This window comes from Schistocerca nitens, chromosome 7 (genome assembly GCF_023898315.1).
Source record: "Schistocerca nitens isolate TAMUIC-IGC-003100 chromosome 7, iqSchNite1.1, whole genome shotgun sequence".
Classification (NCBI taxonomy): Eukaryota; Metazoa; Arthropoda; class Insecta; order Orthoptera; family Acrididae; genus Schistocerca; species Schistocerca nitens.
The window spans coordinates 322808596-322830574 of record NC_064620.1 but is presented as its reverse complement, the minus strand read 5'-3'; the positions used below and the strand labels follow the sequence as shown (position 1 = coordinate 322830574).

The window sequence follows — 21979 nt, the reverse complement described above, 5'->3', positions numbered from 1 at the left end:
CATAGGAAGACGTCTGATATCATAATATTTTAGCACCTCTAGGAGAAGTCTGTGAATTGCTCAATTAAATGCTTTTGGGAAGTCACTGAGAATACTAGCTGTCAATATTTTGTTATTTAAGTTCTGTATAATGCGATTTGTGAATTGAATAATAACATGTTCTGTAGATAGTTTCTTTTGGAATCCAAACTCAGACGGGCTGACTTATTTTGAGATAGATGTGCCACAGTTTTTGCATTTTTCCGGTACTTGACAGTGGAGTCTTGCACACCTTATGTTACTGAGTTTGGTGCTAGAAGTACGCCATGATCGTTTATCCTTGAAAAAGACTTATTTATTGGGAACTTTGTCATGAACACTTCTAAAATAATCTAAAATAAGGATATTCACATCTATTGTGCCAGGAACAACAAATGTTTTCCATAACATCGTCCTATCAGGAAAGTGTAATGAATTGTGGATTCACATAATGCTGTAACACCCCAGAAAAAATGAAAATTACTCTACAGTTAGTATTTAAGATCAAACTAAACGTTTTCCCTATAAAGCATTGATACTATTCTGCACAAGAATTCCGAAAGAGGTAAAAGAAGTAATTTCTCTTCAAATGAATATCAAACATCTGAACGTAAAGTGGAAGAAAGTTGACATACCTTTATTTTATGATTATACTGTATTCTATGTTATTTTGACCTATCCAGCAACACTTGTACAACCTATGCTATGTGCTTAAACTGGACCAATAAATAGAGCACAATATAGTACGACACTTATTTACATTATCACCCTTTTGTACGCAGTAGAACGTACATTACTCCCTTTCAACCGTACGAATGACTTATTGCATTCGTTTCGATGGAATCTCTTGACTTGAAATGTTTATCAGGTATGAAATGCTTTGACTTCACTGTGCAAGTGCACATTCTGCAGGGAGTACAAGAAGAAAGATATAAGGTGTGAACTTTGACAACAAACTATGCTAATGTTTTGATTCATTCAAAATAAGCGCGGAAAGAGCTCGCATGTGTTGTAATGGATCAAGATACAAAAATAAAATGTCTTGATCCAGAAGTTGTACTTAAAATTGCCGCAGGTGAAGTGGTACAACGACCTGTTTCAGCTGTCAAGGAATTGTTGGAAAACAGGTAGTGACAAAATAAATCATGCGTGCGTTAAGACGAACACTGTCTAATCAGTTAGTTTCTGTGTCGTTATTGATTGCATTTCTCTGCGACAGCAATTAATATTGACACTACAGAACGTTTGGAGTTATGACTGTCATTAATGGAAAAGAACGCAACTGATACAATGATGTCATTGAAATTTTTAATTCGTGCACAGCACACAACATTAAGCAGTCTGTTTACGTTTTACTGGTTTTCTCATTTACTTGACGTGTATAGTTATTACACAGTGTAACTTCATTGGAAAAAACTGTCTATATGTGGGATTTATGTTTAAATAGTAAGTTTAGAAGATTTTGAAACTGAGGTGGAAACGGTAAACTCTGTGGAGAGAGGAGGAATTGCCATATGTATGTTTAAGTCTATCATAGTGTCAAAATTTTAGAAACCAAAAAATTTTCTGTATGGCAATGTATAGAAGCATTTGCGTGTAGGCTTAAATTAAATAATTATTCTTTTACAATTGTAAGTGTGTATAGACCCCCCCCCCCCCCCCCCCATTGGAAAATATTCAGCTATTTTTGAAAAACTTGGATTCCCTGTTGTGCCATCTGTTAGACAGAGAGAACAAAATTATTGTTTTTGGGGATTTCAGTGTAGATTTTCTGAAAGAGCCCAATGGAAAGCTTGACCCCGAAGTATTACTTGGTGCTTTCAATTTGATGTCAGTTATTGATTTTCCTACTCATGTGGTAGAGAAAAGCAGCACACTGATACGTAATGTTTTTATAGACCAAGATAAATTTAGTCAGATAACAAGTTTTCCTGTAAAAATGGCCTCCATACAGTAATGCAGAACAGATCAATTAACGATTTAACAATTGCAGGTTTTAGGGAAAGCTTACAACAGTTAGACTGTGATGAGCTGTACAGGGAACCTGAGGCTAATTTAAAATTTAACCTAGTTCATTATACCTTTGTGAGTATATTTGAAAACAGTTTCCCTGCGAAAACAGTAAAACATAATTGTAAGAAGCCATGTAAAAAGTCGTCGCTTATGTAAGAGATATAAATATTTTACATAGAAAAGGTGTATGTATCGTATTGCTAGAAGGAGTAATGATTGAGAAATAATCAAACACTGTAATAACTACTGCACTGTATCTAGAAAAGTTATTAAAAAGTCTAGAAGTACGTGCATTATGTCTGAGGTAGTACCTCTGATGATAAAGTTAAAACAATTTGGATATTGTTAAAAAGGAAACAGGGCAACCGAGAGCACAGGAAAACTATTTTTCTATGAAACTCAGGAAACGTTTGTTGACCCAAAGTCAGAAGTAGAAAATATTTTGCATAATCATTTTTTAAGTGTGCTAGAGAAAATAAGATCCAGCTGTTCATTAGAAAATGCAAGTTTGTATGTGGATGAGGCACTATCCAAGCAATTTGATAAAAATGAAATTCAACCCACCTCTACTATTGAAATTAGAGATGTAATAAATTCATTCAAAAGTAAAAGCTCACATGGAATTGATGGCATTTCCAACAAGTATGAAAAGCATGTTCCTGACAGATAAATAAGATTTCAGCCATATATGTCGCAGCTCACTGAAGCGGGGCATTTTTCTAGATAGACTGAAATATGCTATTGTTAAAGCACTGCCTAAAGAAGAAGATAGGTCTGATGCTAACAACTATGGGCCAATCTCATTTCTGACACAGCTTTATCCAAAATTCTTGAAAAAGTAACGTATTCAAGAGGAGCTTCAGATATTTCCAAAAATGAAGTATTAACAGAATGTCAATTTGTTTTTCAGAAAGGCTTTTCAAGAGGAAATGCTATATATGAATTCACTGATCAAATATTAAATGCTCTGAATAACCAAACATCACCGATTGAGGTGTGTGTGGTCTCTGAAAGGCTTTTGACTGTGTGAATCATGAAATTCTTCTAGATAAGCTTAACTGTTGTGGTATGAGTGGGACAGTGCACAAATGGTTCGGTTCATATTTAAATAGAATGATGCAACAGGTTGAAATTAACAGTACAGATAATGTGCAAAAATCAGCAGATCCCTCTAAGTGGGGAGATATGAAGAATGATGTCCCACAGGGTTCAGTCTTGGGCCTCTTATTGTTCTTAATATACACTGAAGTGCCAAAGAAACGGGTATAGGCATGCTTATTCAAATACAGAGATATGTTAACAGGCAGAATACGGTGCTGTGGTCAGCAATGCCTATATAAGACAACAAGTGTCTGGTGCTGTTGTTAGATCAGTTACTGCTGCTACAATGGCAGATTATCAAGATTTAAGTGAGTTTGAATGTGATGTTATACTGAGTGCACGAACGATGGGACACAGCATCTCCGAGGTAGCGATGAAGTGGGGATTTTCCTGTACGACCATTTCATGACTGTACCATGCATATCAGGAATCTGGCAGAACATCAGATCTCAGACATCGCTGCGGCCGGAGAAAGATCCTGCAAGAATGGGACCAACGACGATTGAAGAGAATCGTTCAGCATGACAGAAGTGCAACCCTTCTGCGAATTGCTGCAGATTTCAGTGCTGCACCATCAACAACTGTCAGTGTCCAGATCATTCAACGAAACATCATTGATATGGGCTTTTGGAGCTGAAGACCCTCGATGACTGCATGACACAAAGCTTTACACCTCGCCTCGGCCTGTGAACTCTGACATTGGACTGTTGATGACTGGAAACATGTTGCCTGGTTGGACGAGTCGCGTTTCAGATTCTATCAATTGTATGGACGTGTATAGGTATGGAGACAACCTCATGAATCAATGAACCCTGCATGTCAGCAGTGGACTGTTCAAGATGGTGGAGCCTCTGTAATGACATGAGACGTGTGCAGTTGGAGTGATATGGGCCCTTTGGTATGTCTAGATACGACACTGACAGTTGACACGTACATAAGCATCCTGTCTGATCAGCTGCATCCATTCATGTCCATTATGCATTCTGATGGACTGGGGCAATTCCAGCAGGACAAGGTGACACCCCACACATCCAGAATTGGCACAGAGTGGCTCCAGGAACACTCTTCTAAGTTTAAACACTTCTGCTGGCCACCAAACTCCCCAGACATGAACATTATTGAGTATATCTGGGATGCCTTGTAACGTGCTGTTCAGAAGAGACCTCCACCTCTTCGTACTCTTACGGATTTATGGATAGCTTTCCAGGATTCATGGTGTCAGTTCATGCCAGTACTACTCCGGATATTAGTCGAGTCCATGCCAGGTTGTGTTGCGGCACTTCTGTGTGCTCACGGGGGCACTACACAATATTACGCAGATGTGTCAGTTTCTTTAGCTCTTCAGTGTATATTAATGACTTGCCACTCTGTATTTATGAAGATGCAAAGCTAGTTCTTTTTGCTAATGATACAAGTATAGTTATCACACCCGTCGAACAAGAATTAGCTGAGGAAATTGTAAACAGTTTCTTCAGAAAATTATTAAGTGGTTCTCTGCAAATGGAAATTCTGAGAAAACACAGTATACACAATTCTGTACAGTAAATAGCATAACACCATTGATAAATATAGACTTTGAATAGAAGTCTGTTGATAAGTCAGAATATTCAAAATTTCTGTGTGTGTGCATTGATGATAAATTGGATTGGAAGGAACACATTGATGATCTGAAATGATTAGCTTCAGCTACTTACATTATTATGGTTATTGCAAATTTTGGTGATAAATATTTCAGTCAATTAACCTACTGTGCCTATTTTCATTCACTGCTTTGATATGGCACCATATTTTGGGCTAATAAATCAATAAGACAATAAGTATTCATTGCATGTATGTAATCAGAATAATAACTGGAGCCCACCCAAGAGCACCTTGCAGACATTTATTTAAGGAACTCGGGACATTCACAGTAGCTCTGCAATACATGTATTCAGTTATGAAATTTGTTATTAATGACCCATCCCAGTTCAAAAATAATAGTGAAATATGTAGCTACAACACTAGAAGGAAGGATGAACTTCACTATTATGGGTTAAATATTACTTTGGCACAGAAAGGGATGAATTATGCTGCCACAAAAATCTTTGGTCATTTGCCAAATAGCATTAAAAGTCCAGCAGATAGCCATGCTTCATTTAAAAACAAATTAAAAGAATGTCTAAATGACAGCTCCTTCTTTTCAGTAGATGAATTTTTAGGTATGAAATAATAAAAAAAAATTATATTGTATATGAAAACTTATGTTAAACTGACACTTTCCACATCATTGCAAAATGTCATATTCTCGATCTACAGAACAGGTGCTAATGTAATGTAACTGCCACAAAATTAATGCACCACCTTCCTAAAATTGAATATTACCTAATTATAAAGCTGTTATTTTTACTGTCAATTTATGAATGTTTTCTTTTTGTAGTGTCGATGCAGGAGCACAAACAATAAAAATACATGTGAGAGAAGGTGGTTTGAAGCGAATTCTTGTTATTGATGATGGTTGTGGAATACAAAAGAATGATTTAGACTTGGTATGCAAACGATTTGCTACAAGCAAACTGAAAAAATTCGATGATCTTCAGAGTATTGCTACACATGGGTTCAGAGGAGAAGCTTTAGCTAGTATGAGCCAAGTTGCTCGTGTATCTATAATATCAAAAACAAAAGATTTACCTTATGGGCACAAGTAAGAAATATTGTCAGCTATTTTTATTTAATTTAATATGCTGTCTTCATTCTGTCATTTAGATTTGTGACTAATAATATATTAAGTGCAAATAATTTATTGGGTCTTTCCACATCTTGTATGTATGCTAGTCAAGTTAGCAACGAGAAAAACATTTTGCACAGTTAATCTGTTTGAACAACAAACATATCTGATCACTGTTTCTTCACTTATGTCACTGACATAGTTAATACATTTCCTGATTCTTGATGTGTTTCAGAGCAGTATATGAAAATGGTGTGCTAAAATCACCACCATTACCACTTGGTATGCCTAATGGAACTCAAGTTACTATTGATGACTTGTTTTACAATGACCGAAACAGACTTAAAATGTTTGCTGGTACTCATTCAGCTGAATATCAGAAGATTGTCAGAGTGGTCACTCGTTATGCCGTACATTACTCAGGAATAGGAATCACACTAAAAAGATTGGATGATGGCGATGTTGCTGTGAAAACAGCTCCAGGAACTGATATTAAGGATAACATAAAAGCTCTGTTTGGACTTTCAATTGCCAGGTAAAGATATATTCTCAATAGGCCTGTACTCTCAGTCTTTACACGAATTCAGAGTAAGGTGTTTTGACTGCTTGAATAAATGAAATATATGCTCGCCGTTTATTTTGGTGTTTGACCTCCCTAGTTTCAAATATGGGAGTGGGAAGAATAAGGGCCAGTAACATTTTTGTGTCAGCTCTCTGCCAACGTTTTCCTTTAACTATACTGTATGCGATAGCATTGTAGTATCTATTGCTGGATGCCATTTTTATTCTCCCTGGCATGTAATTTCTAGCAGTAACTTTGATTACTCAGGTATTATTATTAAACATCTCCACTTATAAGGCTGTTTCAGTTTGCATTGCATAAATATGTCAATATTCTTTAGCAATATGCGCCACTTAGACATTTATAATACTTGCTGCAAACCACAAACTTTGAAACAGTCTGTTCCATAAAATGTTGATTGATCTGCCGTATGTAATAACTTGCTGCTACAGTATCTCAATACAATGCCTTCTGGCCATCTTTAGATGTATACTGGCAAACGTGTGTTGAGTTCTCCTGTTGGATCCATGCTGGCACGATGTTGTGTACCGGTTTTCACTGCACATGTGCTACTAGAGCATATCATATCTTCTGCAAGTTTGTGCATTGTTGGGAGCATCCTCTTTGGTATTACAACAATCGTCTTCACATGATAATATTGCAGACCAACATTGATTGCATAGGGCATGTAGTTTTTCTATGATAGGATTCCATACATTATAATCCTTGTTCTGTTTAAAATCAGTGACATCTTTTTAATCTGGACATCTCCCAAACCCACTCCACCTGATCCTGTTGGGTTCAGTGTGCTACTTTCTTAGATTTTTATCTCCATCTCTGAGGTGGACTCCCAGATGACAGTAATCAACTCCCATGCAATGAGCACTGTCTTCAGTTCCCTGATACAAAGTCTGTCCCTTACAGCTTTGACACCCCTACTCATGAGTTACCCAAATATAGTGGAAAAATTGTCAGAGCCCTCACAGACATTCATTCACATCCAGTGAGTTCAGAAACATATGTCCTATGTTGTGATCTCCTTTGACATCCACAAACCCACCACCACTATGAACTAGTCACTAACCAGTTCACCAGCTGTCACCCAGCATCAAATAGTCCTATAAATGATGTTTCAGTCTATATGTTGTTGTACATCCTTCCACACTTTGCCTGCTCACTAAACAGTAACCACATTTTGCGGCTACATTACTATTACTTAAATTGCTGACTGTCGAAGTATTGTTGGTGGTAAAATATAATTCCTCCATTTAAAATGTTTACTGGGCTCAATTGTTCTGCATTGACTGGAACTTTTTGCGATTTGTTCATCAAAAAATAACGCAGTCAAAATGCAGAAAAATAATTTTAAATACATTTATTACAACACATCACAGTCAAAACTGACATTCATGTACTGCTTACATGACTGATTCAAAACTATCCATTTAGTTTTACAAATGAAGGACTTAGACACTATGGTGTGTGATGCAGTACATCAACTCGCATTTTTAGTCAGCATTTCTGATAAAGAATTGGATAGTAAAATTCACAATCTATGGGTAAAGCTAAAATTCATGTATCTGCTGAAATAATTACTGCTCTGTATCCCAAAATCTGGAAAGATTTATAGGATAAATCAATAAATTAATTCCTCTGTGAATTCAACAAATGTTCATCATCATCATCAAAGACATCAGGATCGGACAGAGACATTTGTTAGTCCCATTGCCATTATCTGTCCTCTTCCCCCTCGTGCCTTACCTTACCTCTTCACCTCCTCCTTGCTCCATCAACATTACCCCTTCCCAGTTTTTCCAACATGTTGTGCCCCTCTCCCCTCATTGTCAGTCTGAACAGTTAATCATGAACAGTGTCTGTTGCTGTGGATGGATGCATTTGGATGTCTGTGTAGCTACAAAATGGATTTTTTTTATGTTCTCCACTTTTACCTAGTCTTGAAATGTTTATGTAGTGCTTTGTGAATATTATGGTTATGGACAATATAAATGTATGATGAATGAATATTTCAATCTATAGCCAAGTGTGCACTCTGTTAAAGCTTTCTGGCAGATTAAAACTATGCACTGGTCTGGGATTCAAACCCTGAACCATGCCTATTGAGGGCAGGATTGTTAATGGCTGATCAATCCAGGCACTATTCATTTGACATGCTCTAACTGTTACTGCTGCCAGTAGCTGTCTCCTACTTGCCAAACTTCATCGAAACTTCCCTTCAGTTGACACGAACATGTAGTGGATTAATGTGATTAATGTAATTTAATAATATTATGAAAAGGATTGTTGCTACTTTCTTTCCACACAGTGGAGACGCTGAGTCACAGATGGGGGTGGGGGGGGGGAGGAACTGAAAAAAAAGAGCCTTCAGCCAACTGGACCTTTGTCAGATAGACAATGGGAACACACGCACTCGTGTGCGCGCGCACACACACACACACACACACACACACACACACACACACACACACTCTCTCTCTCTCTCTCTCTCTCTCTCTCTCTCTCTCTCTCTCTGGCCAGAGTCTAGCTTCAACTGCCAGAGACTGCAGTTATATGTGTGTGTGTGTGTGTGTGTGTGTGTGTGTGTGTGTGTGTGTGTGTGTGATTCCCATTGTCTATTTTTGACAAAGGCCCTGTTGGCCAAAGTCTCATTTTGTGACAATCTTTTTGTTGTGGCCATCTGCAACTCGGTGTCTCCGCTGTACGGTGAGTAGCAACTATCCTTTTCATGATATTCTTACATTCCATCCCAGATTTTCCATTATTTGATATAATTTAATAGTATCTGGGTATGTGGTGTCATCAGGACAGTGACTGCTAGATCCCCTAGCTTATCTAATATTGTCAGTAACGTTGTAGTGTGAATACCTTCTGTTTGTAAAAGGGAGAAAGTCCGAACTGTCAGATGAGTAGGATTAGTGTGCTATCTGAATAATGCTTCATTATCCTATGTGTTGCATAATTACCATTTTAGAAACTAAGGTATTTAGAAATGTGTTGAGAGGGAGTGCAAATGTTGAATATTAAAAGTTGGAATTGCATGTATTTTATTAAATGACATTACACACCATAGTGTCTAAGTTCTTCATTTGTAAAACTAAATGGTTAATTTTAAGTAAATCAGAGTTTTGCCAAAGGACTGTTCTCATCTTTCCGTCAAAACAGATCTTCATTATGATTAAGATCTCATTCCCAGGCATTCTTTCAGAAGGTGATCAGTCATATGGCGTATTTTTGTCCATCTTGCTAATTCATGACTCATATGGTACTAGTGGCTGTCTTGAAACAGCATATATTTGAGTGTCATTAACATCTGCTGTGTGTATACATTTTTGGAAGCTTGTTTTTATTTTGTGAGACAGTCGGTTTTCCACAAGACTTTTGTAGATCCCTAAACCATAACTGGCTTGGACCTCATAGAATCACTGCAACTGTGATTATAATGGGGTGTGAGAATTAATTTATGCAAAAATGCACTATATATGTAAGCAGTCAGGAGGTAACTGTTGTTCTCTGTAAGTGTTGCACAATATTGTCATAGTGTTGTCCCCACAGAGATCTTGGAACAACTTTGACATTTTTTATATACAAAACCTGAGTTTAAGCACAGCATAAAATACAAATTACATTTTACATTTGCAGCCACATCCGTGAAGTGGAGTTCAAAAGTGACCTGCACAAGTACAAAATGAAAGGCTATATGACAGATCCAGGATATTCAAGCAATAAAATGACTTTTATGTTCTTCGTTAATAACCGTCTTGTAGAACATGAAGGTAATATCATTCAGTTTTTAATTATTTCATTGTGCATGATTTTATATATCCTTGCATCAAATAATCTTGCACTCATTTCAGTTAAGTTATTAGAGAACAATTATTTTATAAAAATGTATGGATTAAAAATCCTAGGTCAAGGTCACAAAAATATAAAAATATTTTCTAGTGCAGTACAGTTATGAGCTTAGTTTCATTGTGTTTGTGTTTACGATTAATTAGCAAACCAATCAATGTTTCACAATTGCTGAATATGTATGGGAATGTAATATACAGCCAAAACTCCATCGCCACACCTCTCTGCCAATCTCCTCCTCCCCCATCTCTGTGCATCACCTCACCTGCCCTCTCGCTCTGTCCATCCTCACCTCCCTTATCTATGTCCATTTTGTGCCCCCTGTCCCTCCCCCCATCCTGTTACCATACTCTCTGACCTTGATCCTTTTTTTATTGTTATTGCAAATGATACCCAGATCAGGACTTGAAGCTGCTTAAAATGAAAGGGTAAATCAGCTGGTATCATTGGTATGTGGGGTACGGGAAAGACCTCTCCAGCTGCTGCATTTGTGAAGGTTATAGCTTAATTGTAATCTCTCTCTCTCTCTCTCTCTCTCTCTCTCTCTCTCTCTCTCTCTCTCTCTCTCTCTGTGTGTGTGTGTGTGTGTGTGTGTGTGTGTGTGTGTGTGTGTGTGTGTGTGTGTCACTTTCCGCCAGTGTTTCGACTGCCTCTCCTTTTGCCCTGAAATGAGGAATATGTTACCCACTATTCTTCCCACTTCTTCCACATAGGTACTCTGTCACCACCAAACCTGCTCACTCATTAGACCCAGAAGAAGGCCGCTGCAATCGTGGCCGAAATGTTGGCTTTTCTATAGCAGCAGTAGTTTTTACATTATGACGCGGTACAAAACCCAGAAAACTTTTATGTCGACTGCTCACTCTCCTTCTCCATCCCTAGTCCACCCTTGCTCCCAACCCCTTTCTTCATGGCTCATACCTCTGCAATACTCCTGGATGCAAGGCATGTCCCATGCATCCTACCACTATCTTCTACTCCAGTGTGGTCACAGGCATCTGCTGTCCCATTACAGGCAGGCCTACATGAAAGCAACCATGTGATTAGAAACTAAGCTGCATTTACTGTGCTTCTTTCTAAGTGGGCATGACAGCTAACAAACCATCTGTCCACATGAATGGCCACTGGACCACCCTGTTGCTGAACACGGTGCCCAACACACTGTGCTTCACTTTAATGAGTGCTTCACAGCCTGCACCGTCTCAGTCCTTATGACCAACACCAGATTTTCTGGTCTGCTCAGGTGGGAACTCTCCCTGCAATATATCCTATGTTCCCATAACCCCCACGCCCTCAACTTTCACTTGTCCCTGTCCTCAACATACCTGTTCCCTTCCCTACTACTTCCATTCCTGCAGAAACAGTCTTCTATTGCACCAACACACCCACTAGTCTTGTTTTGACTCCTGCTTCTCTCTTTTTCCAGTCTCCTTCTCTTCCTTCCTCTTCCCACTCCCTTCTCCCCTTCCCTCCTCCCTCCTCCCCCTCTAAAATCTCTCGACAGCACCCAGCAGCCATGCTCTGTCCCCACAATGTCATTGCATGCACCCACAGGTAGCATTACATCTTTATCCACCCTACCCTGCTATACATCCCCTTCCCTGCGCCAGGTTCCTCCTTATCCCCACCACCGACACAAGATTGCTCTCACATCAGTTGTTGTCTGCAGCCAGAGGTTTAGCAGTGTTTTCATTGTCTGTCTGCAACTCAATATCTCCTCTGTACTGTGATTAACAGTTTACCTGAGTACTATTCATAGTGAATTGCATCCAGGTACGTTATGTTACCAGAGATACTTTGAAATGGCTTTATTCTGTGCATATAAATATCAAAAATATATAACCCTGGTTACTAATATTGCATATCATGTGGCGAAGCCCGGTTTGGAAGGATAATGTATGTAAGAGGGTGTTTGAAAAACAAAAAGTTAGTGAATGCAGCGACGTATCATCGTGCTTGATGCTCTAGTGCCATACCAGTTGTGGTCAGTTGAATGGTGTGTGTTAGATATACACCGCATAAGCATCATAGGATTCAGCTGTATGTTCATCCAGTATATGAGAATGAGAGCACTTAGTGACTTCCAACAAACTTTACACATAATTTCAAAGCTTTTTGAAACTTATTCTCACTGACACCTACCCCACAAATAATGAAAAAAACAAAGTTTATCATTTTTGCATTTTCACTGTTCATGTAATAAAACTTCGCCATGTGGCATGACATTAATTTATTATTTTCTTACTGCTAGCTCTATTGCAACACATTTTGTGTACAGTATCCACATACACCACTGAATTTCAATACAAAATTATATAATTGTACAACACATGGTTCAGGAGATGTGACTTCACAAACACTGAGATGTGTTTTATACATGGGATTTGGATTATTCAAAAAATTGGGGTGTTGTATTACTGATTGAACTAGAAACCCATTTGCACATACGAGATAACAGATGTATAAGCGATTCCGTGCAATTATCTATCATACAGTAATGCCTCCACCAAACGCCTGATTGGTGATCTGTTGGCAAATGTGTTGCATCACCTCATTTGGAATTTCTACAGATCTGTACTTGGTCATTGATGCTTACTAATGTGTGCTGTAACTTATCAGTCATGACAATCTCTTTCTGTGCTGAGTGTGTAATGGTGGTGTTTCTACACTGCTGTTAATCTATCCTTTGTGATGTGACAGTGAGCAGAGATACATTTGTGGGTGGTTGCTTCTGTATCCTATGATGAGGAAGTGATTCTGGGTGATGTAGCTTTGATCCGAAGCTTTCAGTATGTTTTTTGAGAAAAGTGTGATGTGGGTCAGTTTTGGACGATCAGTGTTTCAGTATCCTGGTTGGCAAGGAGGAGACACCTCACTATGTTTGAGCTCAGAGTATGTTTTAAGATTCTACAACAAATTGATGTAAAGGATATTGCATGGTAATTTTGTGGATCACTTCTACTACACTTCTTGTATATGGGTTTGACCTGTGCGTTCTTCCAACTACTGGGCACTGTCTTGTGTTCGAGGGATTGGGAATAGAATATAGGGAGAAGAGGGGCTAACTTGGCACAAATTCAGTATAGAATCTGACAGGGATTCCACCGGGAGTGCAGCTTTGTTCGATTTTAACGATTTCAGCTGTTTCTCAACACTACTGACAGGAACACTTGTTTCACTCATCTTTTCAGTGGTACGAGGATTAACCAGTGGCAATTTCTTTTGGTGCCACTAACAGCCTTTACATACTTCCATCTGTAGATCTGTGCTATGTTTTACACGTATTATGCAGTAGTCTCTGTTTCTTTAGAAGTTTCTTTACAGTACCATGGAGGGTCCATCTCATTATGAACTGTTTACTGGGTACGTTTTATCCAGTGTGTGGTCAGCTAGTTTTTTAAACTTAAACCAATGTTCTTCTTCTTGCTCTCATCCTGTCCTGACTGATTCAGGTTCCTCATTGACAAATGACTACTGTTTTTTTTTTTTTTTTTTAATATATCTAATTTACTGAACATGCATATCTTTCTATTTGTTTTAGTTGTCCATTGTACTTTGGTGATCATTGTTGCCACAACTTTATCTTGATCACAGATACCAGTTTTGATGTGGACATCCTCAAAGAGGTGTGGTCTTGTGTCAGTTTAGGTGACAGATGACAGCAAAAATCATTAGTACCATTCTTAATTCAGTAATGGAAACAATGACACTGTGAAACTTACTGAAAATTTCTTTGTAATTCACTATTAAAATGGGAAGACGTCAATTCAGAGGCTGTTTAGCTTTCTTAAATTTTGTTTTTGAAAAATAACTTTTTATTCACAGACTCTCTCCTTTAGCTAAGGAGAACTTTATAAAAGCTTGAAGAAAATTGTTTAGAAAATAGAAAATGATCTGTACCCGTGCAGTGACAGTTAGTTATAGAAAGATGATGTGTGTCATCCAACATTAGATGGTAATTTATTTTACACTTGCAGAATGTATTAGGATTTTTAATTTTCTCTTTTAGTAGCTCAGTTTTCTCATCCATAATTTTTGAGGCAATAATTATGCTTACTCACAACAGATATTACCAGATTCACTAATGTAAACTACTATATATGTTTACAGGCATAAAAAAGGAAATTGAAGATATGTATAACAAATTTTTGACAGATGGTGGCCCATTTGTTTATTTACGATTAGACATTGATCCATCATTTGTGGATGTCAATGTTCATCCTTCCAAGAATTTAGTGTGCTTTCTTTACGAAGACGTCATCATCAAAGCATTGCGTATCCATGCAGAGAAAGAACTGCTTCAGTGCAAAGACACTCGCAGTTATGTGGTGAGTATGACATGCAGTCTTCCTTATTTCTTTCTCTATATAAGTTGTCTCTCTCTACTTTCTACATATAAGTGGTCATATACAACATTCTAAATCTATTTTTATGCAGGTTCAGCAAGTACTATCCCCAGTGGTCAAAAAAGTGACTGATGCAGACAGTAAGATATATGACCATAAGAAAGTTCGAACAGATAGCAAGGAGCAGAAATTGGAAAAATTCTTTGGTCCGACTGAGACAAATTTAAATACCAGTGACAAAGAGATCTCAAAGACAAAACTTCCAGAGAAGTGTGATGGGATCTCAAGTGTGAAAGAAAAGGACAGTGATACATCTGACAACAATGCACCTCTGCAGAATGGAGATGCATTATCAGTACAACAGAATAAAATTACTAAAGCATCAGGAAAGACAGTGAAAAGGTACTGGACCCGTCTGCTTCTGCTGTGTTAATAACTTGGTAACATATGTTGGTGATGTAAAAGTTTTTGTATAGTCTCTATTTAAATTTTACAATATGGGATATTGTAAGCAGATTTAAAGCTGGCTTCTGAATTAATTTATTTAATGCAGAACCAAACACAAGCAAGACATTTTACATACTATGTTGTACTTCCTGAGTGGAAGTTGTCGTCAAAGGCATAAATTGCTATTGATGTCTTCATTCTTGTACTGACTGATTTTAAAATTTTGCTTCTAGTTTCATTTGCCTTCTGCAATTTTTCTTCCAAGGAAATTTTGTATGTTAAGATTTAAGATTGTCTCTCAGCTGAGAACATCCCATTGGATTGCCACTTCGAAGTTTCTTAATTTTACCTTGTGTGTGTGTGTGTGTGTGTGTGTGTGTGTGTGTGTGTGTGTGTGCACGTAACTAATAGAGGTTTCAATTAAAAAAAAAAAAAAACGGTGTACCATTTGTAATTCACTGTATATGGTATGTGACTGTGCAGATTCAGATGACTGCTGCTCACATATTGCAAACTTTCCTGTGTAAATTTTTCAGAAGAAAGTAGTAAAGATTGCTGAAATGACATAGTTTTCCCCTTTGTCAGAGTTTATGCTGCTATGAAGATTTGCAGTAATTGAAAGCAGTATGATGACTTCCTTCAGTTATCAGGTTGAAATGATAAATTTGGGAACAGTGCATCAACTGTTGCCTTTTGGCAAGTTGTTTGCAGACAGTTAACTGCAGAGCCTTGGAAAATGAATATTGAAATGATGAAATGTTTACATGATTCAAGTAGAGTGAATTTTAGATTCGTAGTGTTTATTACTACTTATTCACAATTTATCTACAGCCAAAGATTGTATTGAAATCAAATAATTTAAAACGTTTTGACTTATTAACATTTACTCACACAAGATTCTACACATACTCACCACTGTCATATGTAAATGGAGGTTAATAAGTGCTGGTTAGCCACAAAAAAGGGTATAGGATGGCTGGAATATGATAAAAAAGTGTTCTGTAATACAAAATATTCCTTCTAGTCTCATATTTTTTCAAGCCAGTGTGTATGCCAACAATAAAAAAATGGTTCAAATGGCTCTGAGCGCTATGGGATGGGTCATCAGTCCCCTAGAACTTAGAACTACTTAAAACTAACTAACCTAAGGACATCACAGACATCCTTGCCCGAGGCAGGATTCAAACCTGCGACCGTAGCGGTGGCGCGGTTCCAGACTGAAGCGCCTAGAACCGCTCGGCCACACCGGCTGGCACCAACAATAAAGCAGAAATATCTGCATTGTATGTAAATGTTATTGCTAATGATTTCTAAGCATAGAGCACTACTTCCACTAATATTTATATTCTTTTTGAATACACTAACCTGTTGTGAAGATAATCATTACTGATTTGTAACTGGTTATAGAAAAGATAATATAGCTCATGCATTCAAAGAGTGATATAAATACTAAAATATCAAGCATCTGGTTTGATTTTTCTTCGTTGTTACAATGTTAAACTTCATCATTATTACCTTTCTTTTTCTGTCCTGTTGTGTGTTAGTGAGTGTTGCCCCATATTATTTGTAACAAGTTACCTTAAACTGTTTCAGTACTGCTGATGAAGGAAAAGGTTAACCCAAAAAAAGTGCTCCTTCACACATGCAACAAAGGAATTTGCCCTTCCACCCTTCCTTTTCTCCTCCCATATCTGTTGCTCAGCAACAAGACTCCTCTTTCCTGTTTGGCTTCATTACCATTCTGACTGAAATATTCTTCCTAATAGTCTGCTGCACTATACTTTCTTGTACAGCTGGATGAGGCTCATTCTTCAGGTAACAGGTATTATCTCTCTAAATAATTTTTTTCGTGTGGCTATATGTTTGTGAGGGGAATTGTAATGGTTCCATCTCAGCTGTTGTTTACACATATTTATTTAATTTAATTTGCACAGTTGGCCAATATTTCATAATTAAATAAAGTAAAAATGTTAAAACAATACCTGAAGCGGAACCATTACAACACACTTTATCTCCTTTTACACATAGAAGCTCTAAGGAGTATCCTTTCTTTGCCAGTTACCTATTACCTTTTCCTACATCTCATTTATATTTCCTTTATGATTGCCCTATCTCCAATTTTTAGTCTCAAGTTATACCTGAATGGCATAAATTTTAGCCCCCTTGTTAGTGATTTCTCTGCTGTCCATGGAAGAACCTCATCAAGTCTCCCGTTTTCTAGCTCACAGCAGTCACACACACACACACACACACACACACACACACAAACTTAATTAACATTCCCACAGAACACATACAAACTAATTAATTAATGCCAACATTGACATTTATTGCAAATAACAGTATGATGAGTAATGCATAGAAGTTGTTGTTGTTGTTGTTGTTGTTGTTGTGGTCGTCAGTCCTGAGACTGGTTCGATGCTGCTCTCGATGCTACTCTGTCCTGTGCAAACTTCTTCGTCTCCCAGTACCTACTGCAACCTACGTCCTTCTGAATTTGCTTAGTGTATTCATCTCTTGGTCTCCCTCTACAATTTTTACACTCCACGCTGCCCTCCAATACTAAATTGGTGATCCCTTGACGTCTCAGAACATGTCCTACCAACCGATCCCTTCTTCTAGTTAAGTCGTGCCACAAACTGCTCTTCTCTCCAATTCTATTCAATACCTCCTCATTAGTTATGTGATCTACCCATCTAATCCTCAGCATTCTTCTGTAGCACCACATTTCGAAAGCTTGTATTCTCTTCTTGTCCAAACTATTGATTGTCCACGTTTCACTTCCATGCATGGCTACACAGAATTACAATGTCCTTGGTGAACCTCAAAGTTGTTATTTCTTCTCCATGGATTTTAATACCTACACCGAATTTTTCATTTGTTTCCTTTACTGCTTGCTCAATACACAGATTGAATAACATCGGGGAGAGGCTCCAACCCTGTCTCACTCCCTTCCCAACCACTGCTTCCCTTTCATGTCCCTCGACTCTTATAACTGCCATCTGGTTTCTGTACAAATTGTAAATAGCCTTTCACTCACTGTATTTTACCCCTGCCACCTTCAGAATTTGAAAGAGATTATTCCAGTCAACATTGTCAAAAGCTTTCTCTAAGTCTACAAATGCTAGAAACGTAAGTTTGCCTTTCCTTAATCTAAGATATTCGTGGGGTCAGTATTGCCTCACTTGTTCCAATATTTCTACGGAATCCAAACTGATCTTCCCCTAGGTCGGCTTCTACCAGTTTTTCCATTCATGTCTCTACATCCATACATTTGTCCTCTAGCCATCCCTGCTTAGCCATTTTGCACTTCCTGTCAATCTCATTTTTGAGACGTTTGTATTCCTTTTTGCCTGCTTCATTTACTGCATTTTTGTATTTTCTCCTTTCATCAGTTAAATTCAGTATCTCTTCTGTTACCCAAAGATTTCTACTAGCCCTCGTATTTTTACCTACTTCATCCTCTGCTGCCTTCACTACTTTATCCCTCAGAGCTACCCGTTCTTCTTCTACTGTATTTCTTTCCCCTATTCATGACAATTGTTCCCTTATGCTTTGCCTGAAACTCTGTACAACCTGTGGTTCTTTCAGTTTATCCATGTCCCATCTCCTTAAATTCCCACTTTTTTGCAGTTTATTCAGTTTTAATCTACAGTTCATAACCAATAGATTGTGATCAGAGTCCACATCTGCCCCTGGAAATGTCTTACAATTTAAAACCTGGTTCCTAAATCTCTGTCTTACCATTATATAATCTATCTGAAACCTTCTAGTATCTCCAGGGTTCTTCCATGTATACAATCTTCTTTCATGATTCTTGAACCAAGTGTTAGCTATGATTACTTTATGCTCTGTGCAAAATGCTACTAGGCAGCTACCTCTTTCATTACTTACCCCCATTCCATATTCACCTACTATGTTTCCTTCTCTTCCTTTTCCTACTATTGAATTCCAATCACCCATGACTATTAAATTTTCGTCTCCCTTCACTACCTGAATAATTACTTTTATCTCATCATACATTTCATCAATTTCTTCTTCATCTGCAGAGCTGGTTGGCATATAAACTTGTAGTACTGTAGTAGGCGTGGGCTTCGTGTCTATCTTGGCCACAACAATGCGTTCACTATGCTGTTTGTAGTATCTTACCTGCACTCCTATTTTTTTTTATTCATTATTAAACGTACTCCTGCATTATTCCATATTTGATTTTGTATTTATAACCCTGTATTCATCTGACCAAAAGTCTTGTTCCTCCTGCCACCGAACTTCACTAATTCCCACTATATCCAACTATAACCTATCCATTTCCCTTTTTAAATTTTCTAAACTACCTGCCCAATTAAGGGATCTTACATTCCATGCTCCAATCCGTAGAATGCCAGTTTTCTTTCCCCTGATAACGACGTCCTCTTGAGTAGTCCCCACCCGGCGATCCGAATGGGGGACTATTTTACCTCTGGAATATTTTACCCAAGAGGATGCCATCATCATTTAACCATACTGTAAAGCTGCATGCCCTCGGGAAAAATTATGCCTGTAGTTTCTCCTTGCTTTCAGCTGTTCGCAGTACCAGCACAGCAAGGCCGTTTTGGTTATTGTTACAAGGCCAGATCAGTCAATCATCCAGACTGTTGTCCCTGCAACTACTGAAAAGGCTGCTGCCCCTCTTCAGGAACCACACGTTTGTCTGGCCTCTCAACAGATACCCCTCTGTTGTGGTTGCACATATGGTACGGCTATCTGTATCGCTGAGGCACCAACAGCAAGGTCCATGGTTTGTGTGCACTGTTGTGGAACTCCCTGATAGGTTAGCCCTGAGAGTAGCAGAACATTATGCTGAAGCAACTGCCACATCCTGTCAGCATTTAGTTCCTGTCCAAGTACCCCCTTCTGCTCTTGGGAGCTGTTTTCGATATTGTGTTCAGCTAGGATGTTTCACTTAGTTCATTAAGAAACATTTTGCAGCACTGGTAGGGAATGCAAAAGTTTCTTTTGTTGAACTTTTCCACCCTACTGTTAAGACAGAAGAGTTTTGACACATGAAGTGATCCCATTGTAATACTTTGGGAAGGACTGCATGTGCCACACTGTGTCCTTACAGGCTATGCAGCGAAGTTCTTAGAGAAAATGACCATCTCACTTCATATCTAGCTTTTGAATCCTATCTTCCATACTCAATTTGGGTTTGGTTCAGGCTACAACATTGTGCCACTGACATTCTGAGTCTGCTGAAGGCAGTTGCACAAAAGGTTTTTCTTTGTAGCAAACACATAATGGGTGATCAAGTATTATATTACAAGTAAGTGTTACAGGACATAGAATTATTTTGTGCCCCTCCACTAATAATGACTACTATTTTTAGATAGTGCTGACCTGAAGCAACCATAAAATCAGAGCCATTGTTTCCATAAGGAATGATCAACTGAGAGAACAGTTAATAGCTAAACTGCAGAAAATACTATATTCTGTTTTCTCCTACTGCAGTGTGTAAATTTAATAAATAAAAAAAGTACAATAAAAAAAGAGGTATTTCTTGCAGTTTACTGTGTAAATTATTGCTATAAACACTGCTCAAAGTTCACTGAAGTATTTCTTAAAACTAAAAATAATTAAAAAGATGCATTGATTTGTATTGTTTATTTCAGGCGCATATTCCGTCTCACAAGTTTATTGCAATTATGTAAAACAGTAAGAGAGAGTGTGAATGAAGAGTACAAGACAGTTTTGAATCAGGCTACATTTGTTGGTTGCATCAATGAACGTTATGCATTAATACAACATGAACTCTCTCTGATGCTTTGTGACACATATTTATTGACGTAAGCTTTTCTTCTGGTTTTTTTTTTTAATTTTCATTATTATTATTATTATTATTATTATTATTATTATTTATGAATATACCATCTCCATGTAATAAATTTTATTTGTCTATTTGATTTTCTTTCAGTAGGGAACTGTTGTACCAAAAGATCTTACAAGAGTTTGGAAACATGGCATGTTGGGATCTGTCAGTAAGTACAGTTCTTATGTTCCTTAGCTGTATATGAAAGGTACTACAGCCTTTCTAAACTTGACTTGTTATTAATGTGCAATCAGTTTGATTCCCAGCTCATCTAACTTGGTATATATTTTTTTAGATGCTCTTTACCATAATCCGTGCAGACAAATGATGCATTAATTCTTTTGTGGAAGGCCACAGTCCCCTCCTTCTCACTGTATGTGCCAATATGACCATTTATAGAAAAAAAAAGATCTATGTTTCTTGTCAGGTTATTGATAACATTTTTGTGCAATGTTTCAACAACTGCTTTAATTGGAAACTTATTTCTAATTATTTTTCTTGATTTTGCCATAACTGTGCAGTTGCTCAGTTTTAGTGATATTACTGTCATCAAAATAATGAACACAAACACAATGAAATGGGTTACTCCTTCAGTGAAATCAAGAAAACTAAATTAATTATATTGTTAAAAATTTGCAGGAGAATCCACTTCCACTGCTGGATGTCCTAAAGCTTGGCTTGAATAATGAAAATACTCATGCTGGAGAAATCCAAGAACAGAAAGCCATTGAACTGAAGAATCTTTTAAATGTGAAAGCACCTCTGCTCTATGATTATTATTCAATTAAAATTGTTGATGGTTTCATTTTGAGGTTACCAAGAGTTTTAGGTAATCAACTTTTTTAATGTTTTAGTTGATATTCAACTAATTTATGGGCTAATCACATATTAATGTATGATATGAAACAACCTGTGATAAAAGATCTGTAATTCTAAATACACTGATGGAAAAAAATTACAACACCTAAAAATAATTAATGTAGAGTAATGAAATTTTGGAAATACATTTGTCTACTTAACTTATTTAAGTGATTAACATGGCAAGATGACGGGTTAATGTAAGTGCGAGAAAAGTC

The 21979-nt window shown here is 37.5% G+C and overlaps 1 protein-coding gene across 2 annotated transcripts in view; it reads left to right on the top strand.

Annotated features, from left to right (window-relative positions):
* Positions 1–967: 967 nt before the first annotated feature.
* The window catches only part of LOC126194659 (DNA mismatch repair protein Mlh1), a 45674-nt gene continuing 24662 nt past the window's right edge, over positions 968–21979 (top strand). Inside the window, exons 1-9 of one of the 2 annotated variants that reach the window (XM_049932852.1) lie at positions 968–1145; positions 5549–5812; positions 6072–6371; positions 10056–10189; positions 14376–14593; positions 14703–15013; positions 20707–20880; positions 21012–21072; positions 21543–21732. In XM_049932852.1, coding sequence (XP_049788809.1) covers positions 1033–1145; positions 5549–5812; positions 6072–6371; positions 10056–10189; positions 14376–14593; positions 14703–15013; positions 20707–20880; positions 21012–21072; positions 21543–21732 — 1765 coding nt within the window. In that variant the 5' untranslated portion in view covers positions 968–1032. Of the gene's footprint in view, positions 1146–5548; positions 5813–6071; positions 6372–10055; positions 10190–14375; positions 14594–14702; positions 15014–20706; positions 20881–21008; positions 21073–21542; positions 21733–21979 lie in introns of both variants that reach the window. The other variant, XM_049932851.1, reaches the window with a different exon arrangement.